At 45.2% G+C, this 23,457-nt stretch overlaps 1 protein-coding gene across 14 annotated transcripts in view; it reads left to right on the plus strand.

Annotated features, from left to right (window-relative positions):
- Pard3 (par-3 family cell polarity regulator) overlaps window positions 1-13,256 on the plus strand; it is a 549,854-nt gene extending 536,598 nt beyond the window's left edge. For 13 of the 14 annotated variants that reach the window (XM_006255828.2, XM_039098024.2, XM_017601367.3 and 10 more), the window contains 2 exons: window positions 6,426-6,553; window positions 11,354-13,256. In XM_006255828.2, coding sequence (XP_006255890.1) covers window positions 6,426-6,553; window positions 11,354-11,696 — 471 coding nt within the window. In that variant the 3' untranslated portion in view covers window positions 11,697-13,256. The remainder of the gene's footprint in view (window positions 1-6,425; window positions 6,554-11,353) is intronic. The other variant, NM_031235.2, reaches the window with a different exon arrangement.
- The last annotated feature ends 10,201 nt before the right edge of the window (window positions 13,257-23,457 follow it).

Below are 23,457 nucleotides of genomic sequence, written 5' to 3' on the forward strand. Positions count from 1 at the left end.
TAGTGACCGAAAGTACGTTAATCCTTCAAGGAAAAAAACTGACCCTGTGCTGTGTGACTGTCCCCATCCTTCCTGAGCTTGGTTTGTTCTTGTATTCCTTAAAGGAACAGAAAAGCTGCCTTTTCCTCCATCTTCCTGGAAGGCGTGAGCTTACAATGGCTCTTCCCAGCCTACCAGTGCTTTGCCTGTTATCAGAAGCCCAGTACAGGGCAGGGTTGATCTGCATCCCTGGTTGTTTCCCACTCGCCCAGGGATTTGAGAACTGAAGGTTTGGTTTTGTTGTCATCGTGTTAATGACTCGCAAGGCATCTGCTGCTGCTGCTGCTGCCTGGTTGTTCTTTGTCCTTCATTCAGAAGACACCAGCCTCTCCTCTTATGCTGCATGGAGAGTCCTTTCCTTGGAAGTGTCCCTAGAGAAAGCTGTTTTAGCAGCAGAGGGGTACCAATTCCTTATGGAGAAAGCCCCTTGCTAGAGCAAAGTAGACACCTCGCTTTAGGCTCCATAACCACCCCTGTAGGCAAACTTCTCTGTACCCGCGGGCCGTGCTACCTGCAGTGGAAGCGAGCTGGGTGCTATGAGCTGCCGATGCCAGTGGCTTGCTCTGTAGATCTATACCCAGTTCTCAAGACCCCAGGTGCTTCAGGTAGGGAAGTCTCACAGACAGGAGCACTGATGGGAGAGGCCGCATGAATGCCAAAGCATGCCTTTATAAAGAATTCAGGGGAAACGGTGTTCTGAGGACTTTTCAGCTTTTACACAAGTTCTTAGTAGCACTTAAGCTTCCTAACATTCAGAGCCCACAAGAGTTTGACAGAGTAAGAGTTTGGCAGAGGACTGAGACACCAAAAATGACAGACTAAAAGTTGTCTTGACTCTACCACCCTGAAGGCCCCCAATCCCATCCGATCTGGGAGGTTAAACAGGGCCAAGTGTGGTTTGTATTGGATTGGAGAGTGACATAAGATAGCTTCACTGTGGTTAAAGTTGTAAATAAGAGAACTATAGAAGATAATGACCATCATTAGCAGTATCCACAGTTAATCAGAGTGAATCACTTGTGTGACTTAATTGGATAAAACTTCTTTCTACTCACTGTCAGACCCTTAAATTGTCATTTTAATCAGTATGGAGTACATATGAGGGTTACATATGTTTAACTTGCCAAATAACGACCCACTGTCTTAAAGGGATATAATTTTTGTCGTTATTTTTATCTAAAACACACAAGGTTTTTTTTTTTTGTATATGTGCCTCAGGAAATTTGGAGTTTTATTATGCATGTTCATGTAGAAAATAGAAAACTTCCAAATGGTCATTTATAAGAATTATGCATGGTATAATGCATATATGCATACCTCACACTACTTTTCTATCCATATGAAATGACCCAGTGTGTTCTAAATTATGAAATCTGTATGTAACAATAAACTAACAATTATTTATTGCTACCTTTATAATAATCTGTAAAAAGTTACGTATTGCCTAGTTCTAATTACTATCTACAGAGTCTTTCCCATTAGTCTGTTAATTATTTTAGCTAGTTCTCCTTGTATCTTACTTTTGTAAATAACCAAAGAATAATTTTAATTAGCTGCAAGGAATGCTTACTTGATGCAAATTCCGTGGCACTCTGTGGAGGTCTTTCATAGATTTTTCTTTACCAGAATGAAACCAGCATTTTTCAGCTTTCTCAGTCTTGAAGTAGCATCTTTCTAATTATGATATTTTGCAGCTCACTTACAAAAGCAACAGGTGTATTTTGTGGTTTTAAGGAAGAGATTCCATTGTGCTAACAATAATATACTCAACCTCTATCTTACAGTGTCTTTTCTTATTTAGACCCGGCACTTGGGGGCCTTTTTTTTTTTTTAATTTAAAAGGTCATTTCTTTTATCCAATTTCATTACAAACAAGACCTAGATGATTTTGTAATTTGCAGCTAAAGCAGCTTTGCTTCTTTGCCTGAATTTCAGGGTTGGGACACTTTGCTGGCACCTGGATTTTCTGTACAACTGTTCCTTTTTTGTGAATATTGTATGCAGGTGTGTGTGTGTGTGTGTGTGTGTGTGTGTGTGTGTCTGTCTGTCTGTCTGTCTGTCTGTCTGTCTGTCTGTCTGTGTCTGTGTCCGGTATATGTATGTGTCTGCCTGTGTATGAGTGAGTGTGTGTGTCTCTGTGTCTGGTATATGTATGTGTCTGCCTGTGTATGAGTGAGTGTGTGCATGTGTGTGTATCATGCAAGTGTGTGACAGAGGTCACGGTAGACACTATCTTCTTCATTACTCTTCACCACATTTTGAAACAGGACCTTTCATTGAACCACCAGCTGCAAATGGACTGGGTGTCCTATAGGCCCTGGACATCTGAACTCAGGCCTTTATACTTGTGCAACAAACACTCTACTCATCCCCCAACACACATACACACACACACACACACACACACACACACACACACTTTGTTGTTTCTGATGAGAGTGTTTGAAAACACAGACTCCTCTATGGAGTTACATGTTCTCTCTTCCTCGTGTCTTTAGTTTTGTAACATTTGATTCAGATACATGGCTGTGCTTCTGTCATGGGGACTGAAGTGCAGCCTTTGAAGGTAGGATTGCCTCTCATCAACTGTTCTCCTAACACATCTGAGATCTGCATTGAACCTTTGAGAGGTTTCTGTGTGTGTGTGTGTGTGTGTGTGTGTGTGTGTGTGTGTGTTATCATGTATGTGCAGGTGCAAGTGAGTGCATGTGGAGGTCAAAACAACCTCGGTTCTTTCTTGGGAACCATCCATGTTCTTTTTGTTGAGGCATGGTTTCTTACTGAACCTGAAACTCACTGCTTTGGTTGGCTGGCTGACCAGTGAGACCTATGGCCCCTTTGGTCTATGCCTCCCTCTTGCTTGGATTATAATCTTGTGTGCAACCCTGGCAGCTCCTCCTATTCCTCCTCCTTCTCCTCTTCTTTCTCCTTCTCTCTCCCCTCCCCCTTCCTCCTCTTCTTCCTCCTCCTCCTTCTTGTCATTGGTTCTGGGTTTGGAAGTCATCAACTGAGTTATCTCCCAAGCCTAAAGTTACTTTTAATTTTGGACGAGTGTGAAAGTTGCCAGAGTGATTTTTATCGACCTGTTGCTATTCAGTACCCGAGTACACAATCTTCTTCTAATAGACATGTGGCCTATTAGAGTTGCCTCTTAAGAATGAAGGCGACCGTCATGACTGACATGCCCCTTTGCAGGTTTGGGAAAAGGGAGTGTGAAATGAGGATGAGGCTGAAGCTTCTATCTGATTAGATGAGGTGTCAGCCTGTCAGCACCTCAGTCATTCACGTGTGCACGCTTTAGTCCCTGTGATGATCTTTCCTGGAGCCTGCCAAAGCCTCAGTATACACTTACAACTGACAAGGTTTGAATGGTGTCAGAAAGTGCACAGTTGAAGAAACAAAAGCCCTTCAACTTTTTCCCCCCTCTGTCAGAATCAAATTTTCAGGCTGCTGGGAGAAACAACTTAAAAATATACCTGCGTTTTCGTAAGATCTTCCATTTTCTTTTCACGTCCCCGCAAGCAGTGTGTCAGAAAACAGCGTGAGCTTAAATTGCTGCTTACTAAATCCCACTGCAGAATGCCAGCGCCTTCCTGACATGTGTGGGTCGCTCACGATGGTGAGGAGGAAGGAAACTTTGGGGGTGCAGTGTGAACCACGCGGTTTACACTGTACATTTTCCCTGTCTGGTGATGTTTCCAAAGCTCCAGCAGGTGCAACACCACCCAGGAGTTTAGTGGCGTCCTGCCTCATAGAAGGGGGAGAAGATGCCAGTCTTCACTAACGTAGAGGATGCTGTGTGTGACAAAGCAGGAACTCACTGGGGAAAATCAATCAATCTATCTGTCTATCTATGTCTGTCTGCGCTCTCTCTCTCTCTCTCTCTCTCTCTCTCTCTCTCTCTCTCTGTGTGTGTGTGTGTGTGTGTGTGTGTACCTCAGGTATCATTCCTTAGGAACCATCTACCTACTTTCCCTCCCTTGCTCCCTCCCTCCTTCCTTCCTTCCTTCCTTCCCTTAGATAAGGTTTCTTACTGAAAGCACAGTTCACCAATTAGGCTAGGCTGACTGACCAGTAAGCCCCAGGCTCCTGACTCTGCCTCTCCAGGTCTGGGATTACAAGCGCCCACCACCATACCAGGCCTTTAGGTAGGTTCTGGGGATCCAACGTCAGGTTCTTAGGCTTACACAGCATACACTATTCCCACTGAGCCATTCCCCGCCCCTCAGTGCTTTTTGTGCTGAAGATACCTGGTACATTCATCGTTTGAACTGTGTTGGATATAGCCTCTGTCACGCATCTGCCCCAGTTAGTATGGTTGTGAATTTCCCCCAATACAGACTGGGTACCATAAAGTCTAACCGCTTGCAACCTTAATTTTGTATCGGAAGTTTTTTAATCGTATGTTGGCTGAGGATATCTGCTTTAGATATGTGACCTGGGCATTGCCTCAATATTGCTTTCCAGTCCACGAGGTGCTTCATCCTGGCAGAAAGAGAGCAACTGATGGTGCCGAGTTCTTCTTTAGACATGCGTGGGGGTGGTATTCTCCAGGGAGTAGGACTCACGCTACCTTAACGCTCTCCTACAAACGCTAAGGCCATTACTTGACAAAGCCATTATTGAGTCTTAGCCCGCCACTGGTTTTCAGTGCTAATGGAAAATTCAGTTAGAGCTTTCTAGCTGATATTCTTCACACAGAATGTGTATACTCTATGCAATGTCACAGAGGGGCACACATTGGATGCGCAACAAGATGGGTGTCTTGGGGTGCCGACCGCAGAGCAGCAGTAAGCCATGCCTGGGTATTCTGTGAAGTTGGTGGTTATTTTGGTCTACACAGCACAGTATATAAACTTGATAACCCACTGTAAATGAAAAACACACTCCTCACATGACCTGCTGGTCGGGGTACGTGGCCGGGTAGAGCTATCTCTGAGGCTAGGTTCAAGTTGACCAGTTGCCACTTCCTGTTGACCAAGGGAGGTGTGTTCCTTAAACTGGTGTATCCAGCATTCATTAGTTTACATGGCCATGCTAAGGCAAGGATCTAATGGTCCCTGGTCTTCTTTGGTGTCCGTGGAGACAGAGACCCATATTTGGTAATAGTGCCTCCTTTAAGCTGATCTTTAGTTTCAAAATTGAGCTGTCACTTCGTAATAAAAGTAGACCCTCCATATTGGTTACCATTTCTAGGACAAAAGAGATAACTACTAAATGTTCGCCAGCCCAACAAGCCTTAAGCCACAGGCCCAGGAGCTCACCTTGCCTTTGTCAGTTATGGTAGCGAATTTTTATTTTGTTTTTGTCATGTTGTCTGGTTGGTTGGTTCATTGGTTGGTTTGACACGGGGACTCATGTAGCCCAGGCTGGCCTCAATCTCACTATTTAGGCTGACCTTCACTTTCTGATCCTTTTGCCTCTGCCTCCTAAGTTCTGGGATTACAGGCGTATTCTACTATGTCCACTTTATTCAGTACAGGAGAGAAGGCCAGGACTTCCTACATGCTTGGCGACCATTGTATCAACTGAGTTACATTACCAGCCCTCTGATCCGTCATAACTTTTTTATTTTGTTTTTTTCAATTATTTATTTTTCAAGACATGATTTCTCTGTGTAGCCCTGCTTGTCCTAGAACTTGCTTTGTTGACCAGCTGGCCTCAAACGCATGAAGATCTGCCTGCCCCAGAGTGTTAGAATTAAAAGTGTGCACCACCATCACCCAGCCTGGCTTTAACTTCCAGTCTGAGCTTTGTGCTTGCTACGCGAGGGATATCGACTACTATCTATGTCAGTATTTACCAAGCCTCACTAGGAAACACTGGCAAGTTGGCCGCTCTATTTTAAATGATGTGCCCAAACCAAACTCCACAGTTAAAGTGGAATTTGTAAAAATTCAAGCCAAGGTATGATATCATTCTTTTCTCAAAGAAGTTTGAGTGAGAGGGGGCAGAGTTGGTATAGTGGTTACCCGCATGCATGAAGCCCTGAGGTCCACACCCAGTACCATGTAAGTCAGTCAGGCATCCTGATCCCAGTGTTCAGGAAGTAGAGACAAGGGGATCAGGAGTTCAAAGTGACACAGTAAACCCAAGCCCAGTCTGGGTTACATGACACCATGTCTCAAAATAATAAAGCAAAATAACAATAAACTCGATGCAGATAAATAAAATCATAGTCTGTAAAACGTTTCCAAGTTGTTTCACGAGAGTGAGCATCGGAGGCTTCTCAGTGTCATTCAGAACAGAGCACTTGCCCCGTGTGGCCAGGCATTGGGTCCCATCCCCAGCACCACAGAAGAACCAGAACTGAAGTGACATTGCTCTTGGCACGACAAGGCAGGTGTCATTCTCTTACTGACAAGCTGTGTCTCTCTCTCCCACAGTCCAGCTCACGGCCAGCATCGCAGAGTGGTCGGCACTCGGTGTCAGTGGAGGTTCAAGTGCAGCGGCAGCGCCAGGAGGAGCGAGAGAGCTTCCAGCAGGCCCAGCGCCAGTACAGCTCCCTGCCAAGGTGAGCCACAGCCCTCAGCGCTGTGGAAACAGCCTTCCCAGCTTGGACCAGGGTCACCAAGGAAGGAGTGGGCAGTACGGGCATGCTTAGCTTGGGAGGGGCACTTCTCATCTGATGGCAGCACCATTAAGAAGGCCACATGTGCATACCAAAAGTGAAATTCCCCGCAATTATCAGTGGGAAAACAATAGCCAGATTGAAGTGCCAGTTTGGGGGAAAGCCCCTCACTTGGCTCCCAACCAGACTATCATGCTTTCTTTAATTCTGAAATGAGCTCCTTTCTTTGGTGTACTGACTAGTTTTATGTCACCACCTGGTTTTTGACACCAGGTACAGTCATTTTCGAAGAGGAAAAGAAGTCCCTATGACATTGGCTGGTGGGCAAGCCTGTGGTATATTTTTCTCAATTGGTGATTGATGTAGGAGGGCCCAGCCTACTGGAAAGTGCCACCCCCTTGCCTGGTGGTTCTGGGTGCTATGAGAGAGAGCAGGCTGAGCAAGCCATGAAAGCAAGCCAGTAAGTAATATTCCTCCATGGTCTCGCCATCAGCCCCTGTCTCCTGGTCCCTACCCTGTTTGAGTTCCTGCCCTGACTTCTCTCAGCAGTGAAAAAGTAACCTGAGAGTTGTAAGCCGAAAGAAATCTTTCCCCGAGTTGTTTATAGTCATGGTCTTTTATCACAGCAGCAGAAGCCCTACTTAAAAACATTTGGTGTCTGAAGGAAGCTCTCCATCTGAGCCTGTGTACTGGCACCATGTAGCACCCATAACACAGGGCTCCTCTCCTCCCCCTGCATTCTGTGTTCCCTCTCCCTTCTCCCCTGTGGTGACGGTGTCTATTATTGCTCTCCCGTCTCCGCTTCTCACCAACCACTGCACCCTCACGTCCTCTCCCACCAGAGCTATGGAGTCCACATCTGTTTGTCTGTTTCAAAGCCGCCTTCTTTGTCTCTCTTTGTCGCTCACCTTGGTGGTAAAGACCTTGCCTTGTGACTTTGGCTCAAGTTCCTTACATGGTGATGAAGTTGTTATAATCAGTAGAGGGCAGTTAGTACCCAGCTGCAGGTACAGTAAGATGCCCAGGGGCCATACCAAGCTGACCCAGGTGTGACTGTGAACAAATCCAGTGAGAGCACAGCCATTGCTGTGGTCTTTTTGAATGACCATGGGCAGGATGTATAACTGTTTGTGGAATGACCATGACACACACATACACACACTCTCATACATATACACACACTCAACACACAACTCCCAAGAGTTGGGACCAGCTCTTGGCTCCCAACCTACCTGTCTCTCTCTGCAAGTGAGGGATAATTAACAGTGCACTTCCTACTTCTTATCCTTGGTCCCCAAAGTGGCCACCATCCCTCTCTACCCTAATCCAGAAGCTAATATTAGACACTGACTTGCTCTCCAGATCCCATAAGTCATTTGAAAAGAGCCAATCTCATTTCTGAGCAGTTTACATGTAGTGGTTCACTGATTTTCTTTCCCCCAGTACCTTACACATTCAGCAACTACAGCCCATCTGGCATATGAGGTAGTTTGGGCCTAGAGAACACATCTCCAGGCCATACCGTGAACGAGTGACAGTTCAGAATCTGAATCTCTGTGGTCCTAAGCTGTCCTTTTTATGCTGGGTACTTGGATGTTTACTGGATGTATGCGTGTATTTCTGTGTGTGTCTGTGTGTTATAACATTGTTGACTCTTCAGAACATTCAAATGCTGATCCCTCTGATGCATTCTTTCTCTCTTCCTCCCTCCCTCTCTCCCCTCTCCCTCCTTTTCTTTTTCCTCCCTCCCCGGTTTACCCCCTGCCATGTTTACAAGCAGGCATATGTTTATGTGTGTGCATTGGTGTACATGTCTATCCATACCTATGGAGGCCAAAGGACAATCTCAGCTAATATTGGCCAGGCACTATCAGTCTTACTTCCTGAGACAAATGTCTCTCACTGGAACTAGAGATCATTGGTTAGTCTAGGATGGCTGGCCAGTGAGCCCCAAAGATCCTCCCGTCTCTAAACACTGGGATTACAAATGTGAGCGGTCACACGTGGCTTTTTACATGGGTTCTGGGAGATTTAACTCAGGCCTTCTTGCTTACAGAGTGAGCACTTTGCCACTGAGCCATTTCCTTGGCCTTCTAAACAGGAAATGCCATCTGCCTCCTTTTCCTTTCTTGTGTTGGCTCACTGCTAATTCTTTCCTAAAGAAGAATGTATGGACACCAATAGCTTCCTCACCAAGGAAAGTAAGGGAGTTGCGTGTTTGTGTGTATGTGTATGAGAGTGAGTGTATGTATGTGTGCAGGTGTATATGTGTGTGTATGAGAATGCATATGTGTGTTTGTATGAGAGTGTGTTTTTGTGTGTGCATGTGTGTGTGCACGTGTGTATATGCGTTTGTATGAGAGTGTGTGTGTGCACGTGTGTGCATGTGTGTGCATATGTTTGTATGAGAGTGTGTATGAGAGAGTGTGTGTATGTATGTGTGCAGGTGTATATGTGTGTGTATGAGAATGCATATGTGTGTTTGTATGAGAGTGTGTTTTTGTGTGTGCACATGTGTGCACATGTGTATATGCATTTGTATGAGAGTGTGTATGAGAGTGTGTGTGTGTGTGTATGAGAATGCATATGTGTGTTTGTATGAGAGTGTTTATGTGTGTGCATGTGTGTGCACGTGTGTATATGTGTGTGCATATGTTTGTATGAGAGTGTGTGTGTGTGTGTGTGTGTGTGTTCCCAATACCCTATTTCAGACCTCAAGAATTTCTTGCTTTATTTTGTACTCATTAATCTGAAGCAAGCTTGAGCTACGAAATGGTTTCTCCTCCCACAGCACCGTCTCCTCCATCCCCAACCAACCTCAGTGAATTTTCACAAACTTCAAAGAAGGAAGAATCTGCATCCCTGGGGTGGCTGCAGCGTGTCTTTCTATGCAGAGAACATGCGGGGTCAGGGAGGAAGGTAATCAGCGAGTCAGGGATGAAGAGATGACATTTGTCACACTGACAACTGTCCGTCTGTCACATCTCTGGGAGGATCAGTTTATGATTTTTTTAAGTGAAGACAATCCGTGCTTTAGACAAAGGAACTTACTCTGTCCCATCTGAGGATTCTGCTGTGGCTCCCATGAGGAGAGCCAGATGGGAGCCACTGTTCTTCTCAGTGGATCACAGAGCCGGTGGTGACATTGAGAGTTTACTTTATTTCCGTCTGCAGTGTCTGCCCCCAACTATAATTTCAGCCATGCGGAAAATGGGCGGGTTCTACCCGGGACCATATTGCCAGCATTCCAGAACATTCAAATGCTGATCACTCAGTTCCCATGGGAGACATAGTGGCCTCCCACAGTGTCTTCACGAATGTGCAGCGTCGTGTGTGCTAATGCAAGAGGCTGACACAAGCAGGCTCTACCTACTGCCTCCAGATGATTTTCGTGTTGATAAATGGAGCAATAATACATTTTCTTTATGACTGTCACCTCTCCTCCCTCCTCTATTTTCAAGGAGGAAAAATAGGGCATTTCTTCCTTCCTGGCACAAAATTGTTAGGTTTTATCAAAGGCAATCTTATTGCAAATTCATAGAAGCATCTAGAGCTTTGGTAGTAAATTAAAGACGTTTCAGAATCACGTTTCCCGAAAACCGCAGCCAGCCCCTTGCAGAAGTAGTAGAACATGAAGTTTCCATACCGCCTGGGCTTGCCTCCCTATCCCGGAGTGATAGGAAGTGAATTATCTAAGCTGAGGTGCGTGTGTGTGTGTGTGGGGGGGGGTAGCGTATCTAGACAGGAAGTTGTGCAACCCTGACCCGTATCTGTTGCTGATACACAGGGCTCCAGAGAGCCAAGCTGAAGATTTTAAGCCCTTCCTGTTGCATTATTTGTTTTGTGAGTGATGTTGTTGTTTTGAGACAGTCTCTTGTCACCCAGGCAAGTCTTGAGTTTACTGTATAGTCAAGGATGACCATGAACTTCTGACCCTCCTACCTCTGCTTCACAAAATCTGGAATTATAGGCATGCAGTACAACCCCTGGTTTATGTTGTGCTGGGGATGGAGCCCAGGCCTCCTGTTGGCTAGGCCAGTGCTTCTGCAGCTGAGCTGGCCCAGCTCCCCACCTGCTGTACTTTCATTTTCCTCACTTAGCTGAAACTAGGGACTGGCTGAGGACAGTCAAGTTTTTGGTTTTGGGTTTTTGTTGTTGTGTGGTGGTGGTGGTTTTGAGTTTTTGTTTTATGTGGTTTTTGTGGCGTGGCTGCATGTTCAGCGCAGGTGCATGTGTGTGAGTGCCCAGGCACACGTGTGCACTTGAAACCAGAGGGCACTCTCACATGTCATTCCTCAGGAACTATCTACCTTGTTTTTCTGTTTGTTTTGTTTTGGTTTTGTTTTGGGTCGTTGCTTTTTTTCTTTTTCTTTTTCTTTTTCTTTTCTGCTTGTTGGTTTCTTGACAGCTTGGAGCCCACCAAGTAGGCTAGGGTAGCCTGCCAGCAAGCCCCCTGTATCTTCTTGTCTCTCCTCCCTAGTGCTGGAATTATGAATGTGTGCTATCTTACCCAGCTTTGCTTGGGTGCTGTGGATTGAACTTAGATCACTGTGCTTATGCAACATGTTTTAGCAGCCCCAGGATTGCTATCTTTCCAAGCTCTGAAAATCAATTTTGAGATCTCCAGCCCCCACCATGATACCTGGTGAGTGATCAGGTCCTGACGATATTTGCTAAAGCCTGGAGACTCATCTCTCTCTCTCTCTCATCCTTGACTGACTAACTTCTTTGCTTTATTGCCAGACAAAGCAGGAAGAATGCCAGCTCTGTATCACAGGATTCCTGGGAACAGAACTACGCCCCTGGTGAAGGCTTCCAGAGTGCCAAGGAGAACCCCAGGTATTCCAGTTACCAGGGCTCCAGGAACGGCTATCTAGGTGGCCATGGCTTTAATGCCAGGGTCATGCTGGAGACCCAGGAGCTTCTCCGACAGGAGCAGAGGCGAAAAGAGCAGCAACTGAAGAAGCAGCCACCAGCGGATGGAGTCAGAGGGCCCTTCCGGCAAGATGTACCCCCGTCTCCATCTCAGGTGGCCAGGCTGAACAGACTGCAGACACCCGAGAAAGGGCGGCCCTTCTACTCCTGAGCTCAATGGAGGATGGCAGCATTTTGTGTCATGCAATAAAGGACATTTCCCCGTGAAGACTTGTGCTCCTGGAGTTTATTTTTTACAAAAACCCTCCATTTGGTGGTACTACAGAACACTTCTGTCACTGGTATCAGTGCCTTTAAGCAGCAGGAGCAAAGAAATGGAAGGCCTTAATGTCTTTGCCACTGCGTATATCTCGTGGAAGGACCCCATCCCCACCCCACCCCAACCTCAAGTTCAAGGCATCTACTCCCTGCTTCTCAGCAGTACCGGAAACTTCAGCTCCATATAAGGTGCCTGTGGACGTCACAGCTTCATCTTAGAGAGGGGACCCCCCCTCCCCCCGCCACGTGTTGCCGACACCCGTTCCCTGTGGACGTGACATCTCGGTCTCTGGAGGACGGAAGTGGCTGCAGCATGCACCAGAGCGAGGGCTTTCCAGAACTTCGCAGCAGGGCTACCCATGTTCTCCCACTCGGTCTGGGGTTCCCTTTCTTTCCTCAGATCCTCGGAGCGTGAAGGCTCTAGGGTGGTAGTGAAGAAGCTAAGCCATAGGCCAGTGCCGTTTGGTTCTGGGGGGTGAGGGTAACTTTCCAACTGCCTTATAACTCCACCACCCATATCACAGCGATTCTAGTCAGTGTTTATAAGTACATGCGTTCAGTTTCAGTCACTCATGACACTCGGGAACAAGGGGCATGGGAGTGGCCCATGTGTACGCACCCCGAGGAAGGAGATAGGAGCTGAGGGAAGACTCTCTGGAGGAGCTTAGGCCGGTCTATCCAGTCCTTACTTTACTTCGTGTCACCGTAGGTTGTCAAGGGAGGCACAGAGTGGGACAAGGAAAAAGGTCAGTCACTTGGGATTCTGAGAATCAACCTCAACACAGCTTTTGAGGTTGCAGTCAGGATTTGGTCTCCTATATCCTCATACCATGTCCCGACCTGACGAGGCCAACATTACTGAGTGACTCTGCTGTTTATTCACAAACAGAAGGAGAGCCATCCCACTCGAGGACCTGTCGATGTCCCTCTGAGCACCGGGAGTCCCATTCTCCGTGCATGCCTGTGGCACGAGGCCCTCCGTGTTCCCGCCGTTCATCTGTTGGTCTGAACATCCTGTATTGTAAACCAAGGCTGGGTTGCTAAAGTGCCTGAGAATCTCGATATAAAAAACAAAAAACAAAAAATCCTTGGGCAAAAAGCTCAGAGTACCATGTATTAACAAAAAAAAAAAAAAAGAAAGAAAGAAAGAAAAAGACATGTATTGATATGCCTATGTTTTTTTTACCGGCACATTGTATTTTTTGTGTAGACTCGTTTTTGGAAAATAACGCAAGTGTCCACCGGCACGCCGCCGTGTGTCTCTGCATCTGTGTGTAATGGCTTTATCTGTTAACGACTCTCGGTGGTGTTTAAGTGGTGTTTCCAGTGTAAGTAAGCGCAGTGACCCTGGAAGGCAGTGGTTTTTCTCGCAGCCTCCCTAAGCTGTGAGGGACAGCTGTCCCCTGTCCCTGTACATATAAGCCTTCTAATAAAAGACATATTTCTTCCTGTTCTTTGCAGTGTCTCTACTTTTCCTGTCAACCCCTCCTAGCTGTTTTATTTTAAAGTATATTAACAGATGTCTTTTTTTTTCATATTTAGTGAAAGTGGAAAGTTTCTTCATATCTATGCAAATGCAGGGCTAAGTGAGGGAGGGAGTGTTTGGCCACCCAAGGAGAGGGAGTGGGGGATGGGAAAGACTGGAACCTCATTTTTTTCTTTTACATTTTTATATCTTTTTATTCAATGAATATTAATTATATCATTTCTCCCTCTTTATTGTGGTTACTCTTACTGAGACAAGATAATAAAAAGTGACTAACCATCACCCTGTGAGCAGTAACTCACAAGTAACTCCCCAAGGGCAGGAACCAACACCTCCTCTTGTAGACCTTGAACCCCTTTATGGACAAAGTTCTTTTTTGTGTCCCCCTACTCCCCTGGCCCCAGTCATCTGAAAAGGAGGGTTTTAGGTGACTGATGAAGGAGATGACATCACAGTCCTAACTGTGGCCCTGCAGCCAGCTGACAGCCAGGTGACATCACAGCCCTAACTGTGGCCCTGCAGCCAGCTGACAGCCAGGTGACATTGCCGCCCTCCAGCCAGCTTCCCTGTACCTGGAGTTTCTCTTGAACGTGCACCTGCTGTCTACACTGTAGCAGGCACAATCACACAGTACAGAGCACCTGCCATTCAGTGTTTGTGCATTTGGTATGCTTCCACATCATCCTGCGAGTCCTCAGAACTCAGGCACACACACACCCAGTGAAAGGTAACCAAGCAAGTATGGCCACTTTTGTTTACAGTCACAAGAAAGCTTGTCATTAAAGCCTTGAGGACCACCTGGGGGTGACAGAAGTCCCCCCTCCTTTGGAAAGCATTGAGCACCCCCCAAAAAATCTGTAGAATGCTCTTTCTGTTTTTTTTTTAACCCCCCCCCCACTGATTCTCTTTTGAAAAAGGTTTCTCCAATGATGACACATACAGTAAAGAGATAATCTTCTCTTCTTACTTCAGAGACAGGATATCATCTTAATAAGGCAGCTAACAAGAGCATTCACAGGTCAGAGAGCGGGAATGTAGGAGGGGCGGCTTTAGTGGTGAATCACCTTCAGCTCTGAGTAATGACTAGATCAAAAGCATGCTGGATTAAAGTGACTTTAAAAACCCATGCGAGGGTGAGGGTGTAATTCTGAACATAAGCTGTCTTTCTCTCTTTTTTAAAATCAAGGGGCTAATAGTCACCCTCAAAGTTCCTAGATAAAGGTAAAGTTGCCATTGCCCTCTATATGGAAGACACCATCTTTCCGATTAGATGGTTCCCCCACACACACACACACATATATACACACATACCACAACACACACACACACACACATATATACACACATACCACACACACACATATATATACACACATACCACACACACACACACATATATACACACATACCACACACACACATATATACACACATACCACACACACACACATATATACACACATACCACACATGAATATGTAAATACACATAGCACATACGCAATACCTCATACATACTGCACACACACGTGTATATATAGATATAGGTACACACAGCACACACAGCACATACATACTACACATACCACATGTACACTCACACACACACACACATACCACACACATGCATATGTAAGTACACACACATGTAGCACATACACACCATACATATACTGCACACATACACACATTCACATACAAACCATACACACACACATACACAGCACACAAGCACACCCTGTGCAACACACACAGCACACTCATACTAACCACACATACACAGCACACACCATGCGCACATGCACAAATTTCGTTCAGCTATAAATGATCCATTCTTCTTTTCTGATTTGCACTTTGCTGCAAGCTTTACCCTTAGCTCTGGAGCAGGGGGAACTGACTGAAGAGGGCAGTGCAGGAACAAAGCCCACCGCCCCCACAGAGAGCATTGAAGAATTCCTGTTCTCCAGCTCCTCTTCTGCTCCTAGGATCAATTAAATGTGTGGGAAACACCCTTTTCTCTGAATGGCTGATGATTCATCTCACACCATTGCTGGCTTCCAAAAGAAAGCCTTTTACAGTTTGGTCCCAGTGGAGCTATGGGTGTCTCTTCACTGGCCACTCTCCACAGCATCCCTGGCCTCCTGGAGCAGAGCGCGGGCTTGCTACGAGGCCTCTATGAAGGGTTTTATGAGGTAAACATTTTAAGTGCAACTTTGAAGGGTTTGCTGTTTAAACAGCCTAGCATGGCTCAGCGCCCAGTGGATCGCTAGCTACAAGCGGGTAAGGAGTGTGTATTGTAGTTTGCAAGTGACGGGAAGATAGACAGCATGAATATCAGAACCAGCCTGATCTTGCCCAGTGGCCTGGTTTTAGGGTTCAGCTCATACGGGGCTTGCTTTCATTCAGCATCCACACATCTTTCAATTGTTCAGTGCAGACCCTAGCTTTGATCCACCATTGTGGCACAAAGGTTTCAACGAAAACAAAAGATCTTGACCTAGTCTTGAGGGTGATTCTAGCTACTCCCGAGACTGGGGGGTCATGGTTTAAAGGCCAGCCTACAGTACTGAGACCTTGTCTCCAGATAAAGATGACGAAGACTTAAGAATTCAGGGCAACACATGTGAATTCCTGGGTTCTAGGGAAAGATTATGTTTATAATAATTTTTTGTCCTCGTTTAATGGTAACTGTGCTTTTCATTTAAACGAAACACAACAGAAAGTTATGAAGAGATATAGTTAGTAATGTCTTTTTAGTGGGCTGGGAATACAGCTCTCTGAAAGATACAGTACCCATCTAGCTCTGCAAAGCCCTCCTTGGGTTCAACCCCCAGTATAACAAAGTTTAAGAAAATTAATTTGATTGGTCTGAATATTACCCATGTGTACTTAAAATTATACATGTGTATAATATATACAGATATACACACTGACATGTATGCACATAGAATGGCCTTTTCACAACTTCCCATACTTACAATATTTGCTTGTAATGTTAAGAAGTCACCCTGTAGTCAAAACGTGTCCAGGAGAAATCGGGCTCCTCACTTGTGGTTTTTAGTCTTGTTAATAAAATAACTCAGAGGAAAGCTCAACGACAATTTTATTTGAGTTTAAAAGAAAAACCCCAAAGCAGTGAACTGTGAGCCTCAGCAGTTGCCTAAAGTAGAGGAAGAGAAAAAGCCACACCATTCGAGTCAGGTCAGTAGAAAGGTCAGCCCAATGCTAAAGGGGAACCCTCTTGGCCAAAAAGGAGGGAGGGGAACTTCAGAGAAAGAGGAACGAGGCCAAAAGTACCAGAGAAAGCATGCTGAGTGAGATACAGAAAGAAAAAAAAAAAAAAACAGACAAGTAACGCTTTTCTGAGTGATTCAGAACTAGGCAGACTTACAAAAAGTCTGAGGACTTGTAGGCAAGTCCTCCTGAACATTCTACAATGTTCACTGATGATGGAGATTCTGGGGAAGAAAAACATCATATTAAAGGGATAATTTCCCCTCCTGTCCACTTAGCGTGGCTTCAAGTGGTGCTGCCTTCCTGATGGGTGGTCCTTTAGACAGATGAATCAGCTGACCAACTGCAAGCCAGATCCTCTGGATCTGAAAGAAATAGTTTTTCCTTTAATGGGTCTTTACTGCTACCGAGACACGTTGACCTCCACTCAGGCTCGGCTTCAGTCCCTTACTAGTGACTAGAGGTTCGCTACATGGCTCCAGTGTGTCAGTGTCCATGCCTAGTAGATCAGAAAGAATTACTTCCTCTTAAAACGAATAGCTCTCATCACAAAGAGAATTACGAAACCACTTCTTCTAGAAGCAAATACCTATGACTATGGTCAGGAAACGGAGATTAGATTTCCTCAGATAACCATTTGTCCCAGTGAGGAAACAAACAGAAAAACCAATCGTAAATCAAAAATCAAAATGCAAATTTCCAAAAATAACTTGGTGGAAACATCAGCTATGCGGGCTATAGCAAAATGGAGGTCACAGCTACAGGCCATAGCTGCTAGCTGCCATTGTTCTTAGCTTTGAAGTTGATGGGAGCAAAGAGCCTATTCATATATATTTAATCCTCCTGAGGATGTCGGGTCTCTCACAGGTGGGCAACGAATGGCTATTTACAGGCTAAGAGGACCCAAGACAACCTGACCCAGGACCTGTAACACACCAACCAACCGCTCCATGGTCACTGAAGTTCTGACACTCCAATGACCATTGTAGAATGTTGAGTGTAGGTATTCTTTTTGTTTGTTTGTTTGTTGGGAGCTTCAGGGAACTTCCAAGTCAGGCTATTTAAGGATGAGAAAATAAAGACTCACAGGAAACCAGAAACAACAAACATGTTTTTGGAAAGCAAGTGGGCCACAGCCCCAGGGAAGCAGAACACGGCCAAGAACAGGGCTGGCATAACAAAAGTCGGTCCTAGCAGATGCAGGAGAGGCCTGTAACCCATCTAGAGTGAAGGAGGTGCTGGCAGGCTGCAAAGCAATGTGATTTGTGCTATATCGCTGGCACTTTCAGCACAGAGAGGCGAAGCCCACTAAGATGTAAGACATTTGCAGCTGGCTGTCAGCTGGACACACATTTAAAACATTCCCCAGCTTTTCTCATTGGGAAAAAAATGTAAATTACTTTTAGGAAAATTTATTCTTTACCAATCCCTTTTTTCTTTGTATCATATTTAACTTTGGGCAAAGAAATGACATAGCAACAGGCAAAGGGAAATGATCCATTAATAGCTGGATAGATAGAATTTATCTTCAAAGAGGTAGGCTATTAATTATGCATGGAAAGAAACTTTTAACTCTGATACATTCCAAATGAAGCCAATGGCTTGTTTCATTTAAGATCTTAATCAAACATATTTGTGATTTCTCAGAGAGGCTGAGGGGTGCCAAGACTGGCCTGCCTTCCAGAGCATGAGGAGGGATAGAGGAACTGACTGGAGCCCACCCTCCCCTGGGAAGTTCTTCAGGGCTCCTGTGTGGGGAAACATTCATTGTCTGCAAGGCAGGCCCTTCTGAAAATGGACCACAGGGCCAGGAAGCAGGAGCCAAGGTAGATGCTGCAGCTGGTTTGCAACTTCACGCCCCTAGAGAAGACACTGGACAGCCACGGGCTCTCTGCATCTGGGAGAATGACTGGCCAAGGACCGGGTTTCCAGTATCTAATCGCTTGAATGAGGTGCTTCCTTTAGTTCTGGCCTCCTTCCTGTAAGCCAGGAAATGCTCTCCCCTTTCATTAGGGGATGCTCATCAGGGACCTGGAATCCGGCTGGTTGCTGCAGACGCTGTGTTAGTGTCTTCAGCTGTGGATCTTAAGTCCTTTTAGGCTTTCCCTATGGATTAATTGAAAATCACGGACATCCTGTTTGTGTGATTTGTTCAAGGTAACAGGAAGGCCATGAAGAAGCCAATATTGATTTTCTAAAGAAGGAGCCATTTTATATGGCCTGAAAAGGACCCTAAACAAGGTTGGTCAATGGATGCTGGGATTGGAGATGGCTGCTGCTGGCATGGAGGAAACCTGGAGAGGAATGATTCTGACAGTACAACGCGGAGTCATTTTCCACAAACTAATTGTCTCATGTTTACTCGCTCATTCATCATTGGTCATTCATTCACTCACTCACTCATTCATTCAATCATTCATTCATTCATTCATTCATAACTCTGACTGTATTCTTGCAGGCGCTGGGAATGAGTTAGGGAGACACGCATATCCAGTGTGGTACTTAGCATGTTGAAAACAGCAGGAGTCAGGAACAGACGTCAAGGTGAAGAAAGCTGAGCAGAGGACTGGAGGAAGTGAGCACACCGCCAGGTATGTACAATGCCACATTGTATTGTGTCACAATACCAGCATGGCTGCTTCCTTTAAAGATGGAGAAGAGGGCTGGGGAGATAGCAAAATCGGTAAAGCACCTGTGAGCAGTGTGAGGACCTGAGCTCAACCAGAGCTCAGAGCTCAGAGCTCAACACCAGAACCAAACCTGGCGGCAGGCATGCATTTGTACCCAAGTGCTGGGGACTTGGGAGAGTGGGCATAGCCAGGGTAGCCTAATTGGTGAGCTCCCGCCTAGTGAGAGAGCCTGTCTCCAAAGATAATGGTCCTAAAAGCCATACCTGCAGTTGTACTCTTACTTCCACAAGTATGTGCCCCCAACCCCCAGTCACCTGCACACTTACAAATACAGAGAAACACAAACCATCCCCACGCCCCACCTCCAAAAATGAGGAGGCCTGCCTTACAATTATTTTGCCAGGTAAGTTTGTCTGAGGGGGAGAGAGAGTTTATTAGGTACAGAGAGGAGGAAATCTGGGTAGGAATGATTCCTACAGGTGCCACTCAAGGGCAAGCTTCCTGGAGCCAGGCAGTTCAAAAACACAGGCAGTTTGAAGGACCTTTGAGTGTTGAAGTCAACATCAAGACAAGCGTGGCTTTGAGATGGTGACTCGGGTGTTCCGATCTTCACAGAATGAGCTAGCAAAGATTACACAGGGGGTAGAGAGATGCAGCCTGATTAACGAGCCATGGAGATAGTGTGAGTACATTCTGAGACAGGAAAAGAAATGGTCCCCAAGAATGACACATAGCTGGTTTCCAAGCCCAAAATATGCATTGTGTGAGTGAAAGCAAGCCTCTTTGGGGTACTATGGATATCACTTAGTGAGAAAGGGGTGATCAATATTTGAAACCTCCAGAGAGGTAGGAACTCCTAATGAGGGTGGTCTGGAGGACTTGGGTTTCTAAAAGAAAACAAGGTTGTAAGACTGGGGAAGTTTTCTAGTCTTAGGAAGAGATGGAGGTCAGCACTCAACATCCATTGCCTGTTCTCTCAGAACTTCCTGGGCCTTTACGAAGAGCAGGATGCTGTAGCTCCAGTTCCAAAACCCACTTCCTGCCATATGCATTCTCCCATCCATCTATCCATCTGTCTGTCCATCCATCCATACATCCATGCATGCATCCATGCATCCACCCACCTATCCACCCACCCATCCATCCATCCATCCATCCATCCATTCTTCTGTCTGTCCATCCACCCATCCACCTATCCATGCATTCATCCATCCATGCATTCATCCATCCATGCATTCATCCATCCATGCATCCATCCATCCATCCATCCATCTATCCATCCACCCATTCATCCTGTACATCAGGCAGTATGCTTACTTTGTTGCTGATATTAAGTGTTGAGCTTGTGAGAACTAGGTGTTTCTATAAAAACAAGAGTCTAGAGCATTGGTTCTTAGTCTGTGGGTCATGACTCCTTTGACAAACCTCTATTTCCAAAAATATTTACATTATGACTCATAACAGAAGGAAAATTACAATTATGAAGTAGAAACAAAAATTTTATGGTTGGGCCCACCACAGCATGGAAAACTGTATTAAAGGTTTAAGGTTGAGAACCACTGGGTCAGACACAGGTGCACCATCCCCTGACACACACACAGCAGCAGACCAAGGCCTTAAAGACACTGTGGGAGGGTAATGGGAAGAACTGAAGAGCGGAACAGTGATGGTGTGTGAGGAGTGGAGTGTAAGCTGTGTCTTTTAGCATGCTGGGAACACAATAAGACTTTAGAAATGTATCAGGAGTCCAGAAACTTTATACCTTGTGACACTGGGGTTTCCTTTAGGTAGAAATGAATCAATGAAACCCAAAAAATGGGCCTGGTCTTAAGAGTAGTTTGTATACCCAGTCTATACTATGGATATACTATACCATACCCAGTACAGACTATGTTGGAGAAAACTAATCCGTCCGTCCATCCATCCATCCATCCATCCATCCATCCATCCATCCATCCATCCTTCCCTTCATTCCTTTCCTTCCTTCCTTCTTTCCTGTTCTTACTTTTTATTATTCTTCTCTCATATATTACATCCTGACTGAAATTCCCCTCTCTCTTGTCTTTTCAATTCCTCTTCACCTTCCTCCTCCTCCTCCTCTTCTTGTTCCTCCTCCTCCTCTTCTTGTTCCTCTTCCTCCTCCTCCTCCTCCTCCTCCTCCTCCTCCTCCTCCTCCTCATCCTCCTCACTTCCCTTCAGAAGAGAGCAGGCCTCCCAGCCTTGATATGAGGATATGTGCCTAGTCTTACAGTAACTTGTTATACCATGTTTGACTGATTACCTGGGGAAAGCTCTTTTTTTTTTTTAAATCTGTGCATGGTTGTCAATTGAGATAGCTTTTAGCTCAGGGATAGCTTCCACTCTCAGTGTTGGAACTCCGTCTGGGACATGTCCATGCAAGTCCTGTGTATTCTCTGTTCATAAGTGCACAGGTCCTGCTATTTGGAAGACCTTGTATTTCTGGTCCCCTCAATCCCCTCTGGTTCTTACAATCATTCTGCAGGGTTCACTGAACCCTGAGGAGAGGGAATCGATGGAGTGTTCCAAGGTTTCTCACCCTCTACACATTGTCTAACTGTGGGCCTCAGTAGTTTTTCCCATCTACCACAGGAAGAACCTTCTCTGATAATGGCGGAGCAAAACACTAGTCTCTGAGTGTATCTGAATGTCATTAGGATTCACTTTATTGCTACATTCCTTTAGCAGAACAATATTTGGTTTTCCCTGGGTCTCAGGCTCTTGGTCACCCAAGCAACATCAGTGATAGGTTCCCTCTCACGGATGGGCCTTAAATCAAATCAGAGATTAGTTATTCCCACAAGCTTCGTGCCACTCTTACACATCTTGCAGGCAGGTCACGATTTGTTGGTCAAAGCATATTTGTAGCTGGGTTGGTGCTTACCTTTCTCCTTTGGTCGTGTGAGGACTATTTTCTTGTACCATGAACAGCCTGCAGAAGAAGTCTCTTTGTAGGCACCAACTCCGCTTCTCCATGGCCAGTGAGTTGTGTAGACGTTGTCTTCATAATAGGGCCTAAAGATCAGTTTGTGAGGAGTACCCAATGGCCTGGGAAACAGCCTGGGTTATTTGACAGTTCCCATAGGGCCCCCTTTGGCCAAAAATTTGATTAGATGTAACCCAGTCCTGGAACTCAAGGTTTCATTTGGTGATGGGAGATGCCCAGTTAGGGCTTTATCTCCCCCATTGTTTGATAATTATATTTTTATCATCTTCATATATTTATATATAAGAACTCTTCCACATTAGGTTTCCTCAAAACAGCCTCTATGTTTAGCTACTTTCCCCATATTCCCCCCATCACCTCCTGTTCTCTCCCCCTCCCTATTGGATCCTCCCATTCCAGTTGCCCCCACCCACCATCCATCCATCGATATCTATTCCATTTCACCTTCCTAGGGTGATTCAGCACCACCTAGTATTGTCCTATACTCAGCTGTGTGTTTATATGGAATCTAGTCTGCTTACCAAAGACTTAACATCTAACATCCACACATAAGCGAATATACACTGTATTGGTATTCCTGGGTCAGGATTACCTCATTCAAGATGGTTTTTTTTCTAGGTCCATCCATTTACCTGTGATTTTGACAATTTCATTTAATGTCTTTTTATTTATTTATTTATTTATTTACAATTTCATTTCTTAAGTAGCTGAATAATATTCAATTTGTAAATATATCACATTTTCTCTACCCAATTGTCTGTTGATAGACATCCAGGTTGTTTTTAATTTCTATTATGAATAGAGAAGCAATGAGCATGGTTGGTTGAGTTTCTGTGTGGTAAGATGAAGCATCCTTTGGGTATATGCTCAAGAGCAAAACAGCTGGATCTTGAGGTAGATCTACTCTCAGATTCCTGGGGAACCAACACACTTATTTCCACAGTGGATGCACAAGTTTTCACTCCCACCAGCCACAGACGAGTGTTCCCCCTTTCCATATCCTCTCCAGCATTAGTTGTCTTTTTTTTTAAAAAAAAAAAAGATCTTCTTCATTCTAATGGGTATAATGAAATTTCAAAGTAGTTTTGATTCTCATTTTCCGATAACCAAGACCATTAAATATTTCTTAGTGTTTCTCAGTCATTTGTTATTATTGTGGAAATATTCATCTTTTTTTAAACATTTATTTATTTATTATGTATACATCATACAGCTTTCTGCCTGCATGTATGCCTGCAGGCCAGAAGAGGGTACCAGACCTGATTATAGATGGTTGTGAGCCACCATGTGGTTGCTGGGAATTGAACTCAGGACCTCTGGAAGAGCAGACAGTGCTCTTA

The sequence above is a fragment of the Rattus norvegicus genome, chromosome 19, assembly GCF_036323735.1.
Source record: "Rattus norvegicus strain BN/NHsdMcwi chromosome 19, GRCr8, whole genome shotgun sequence".
Lineage (NCBI taxonomy): Eukaryota > Metazoa > Chordata > Mammalia > Rodentia > Muridae > Rattus > Rattus norvegicus.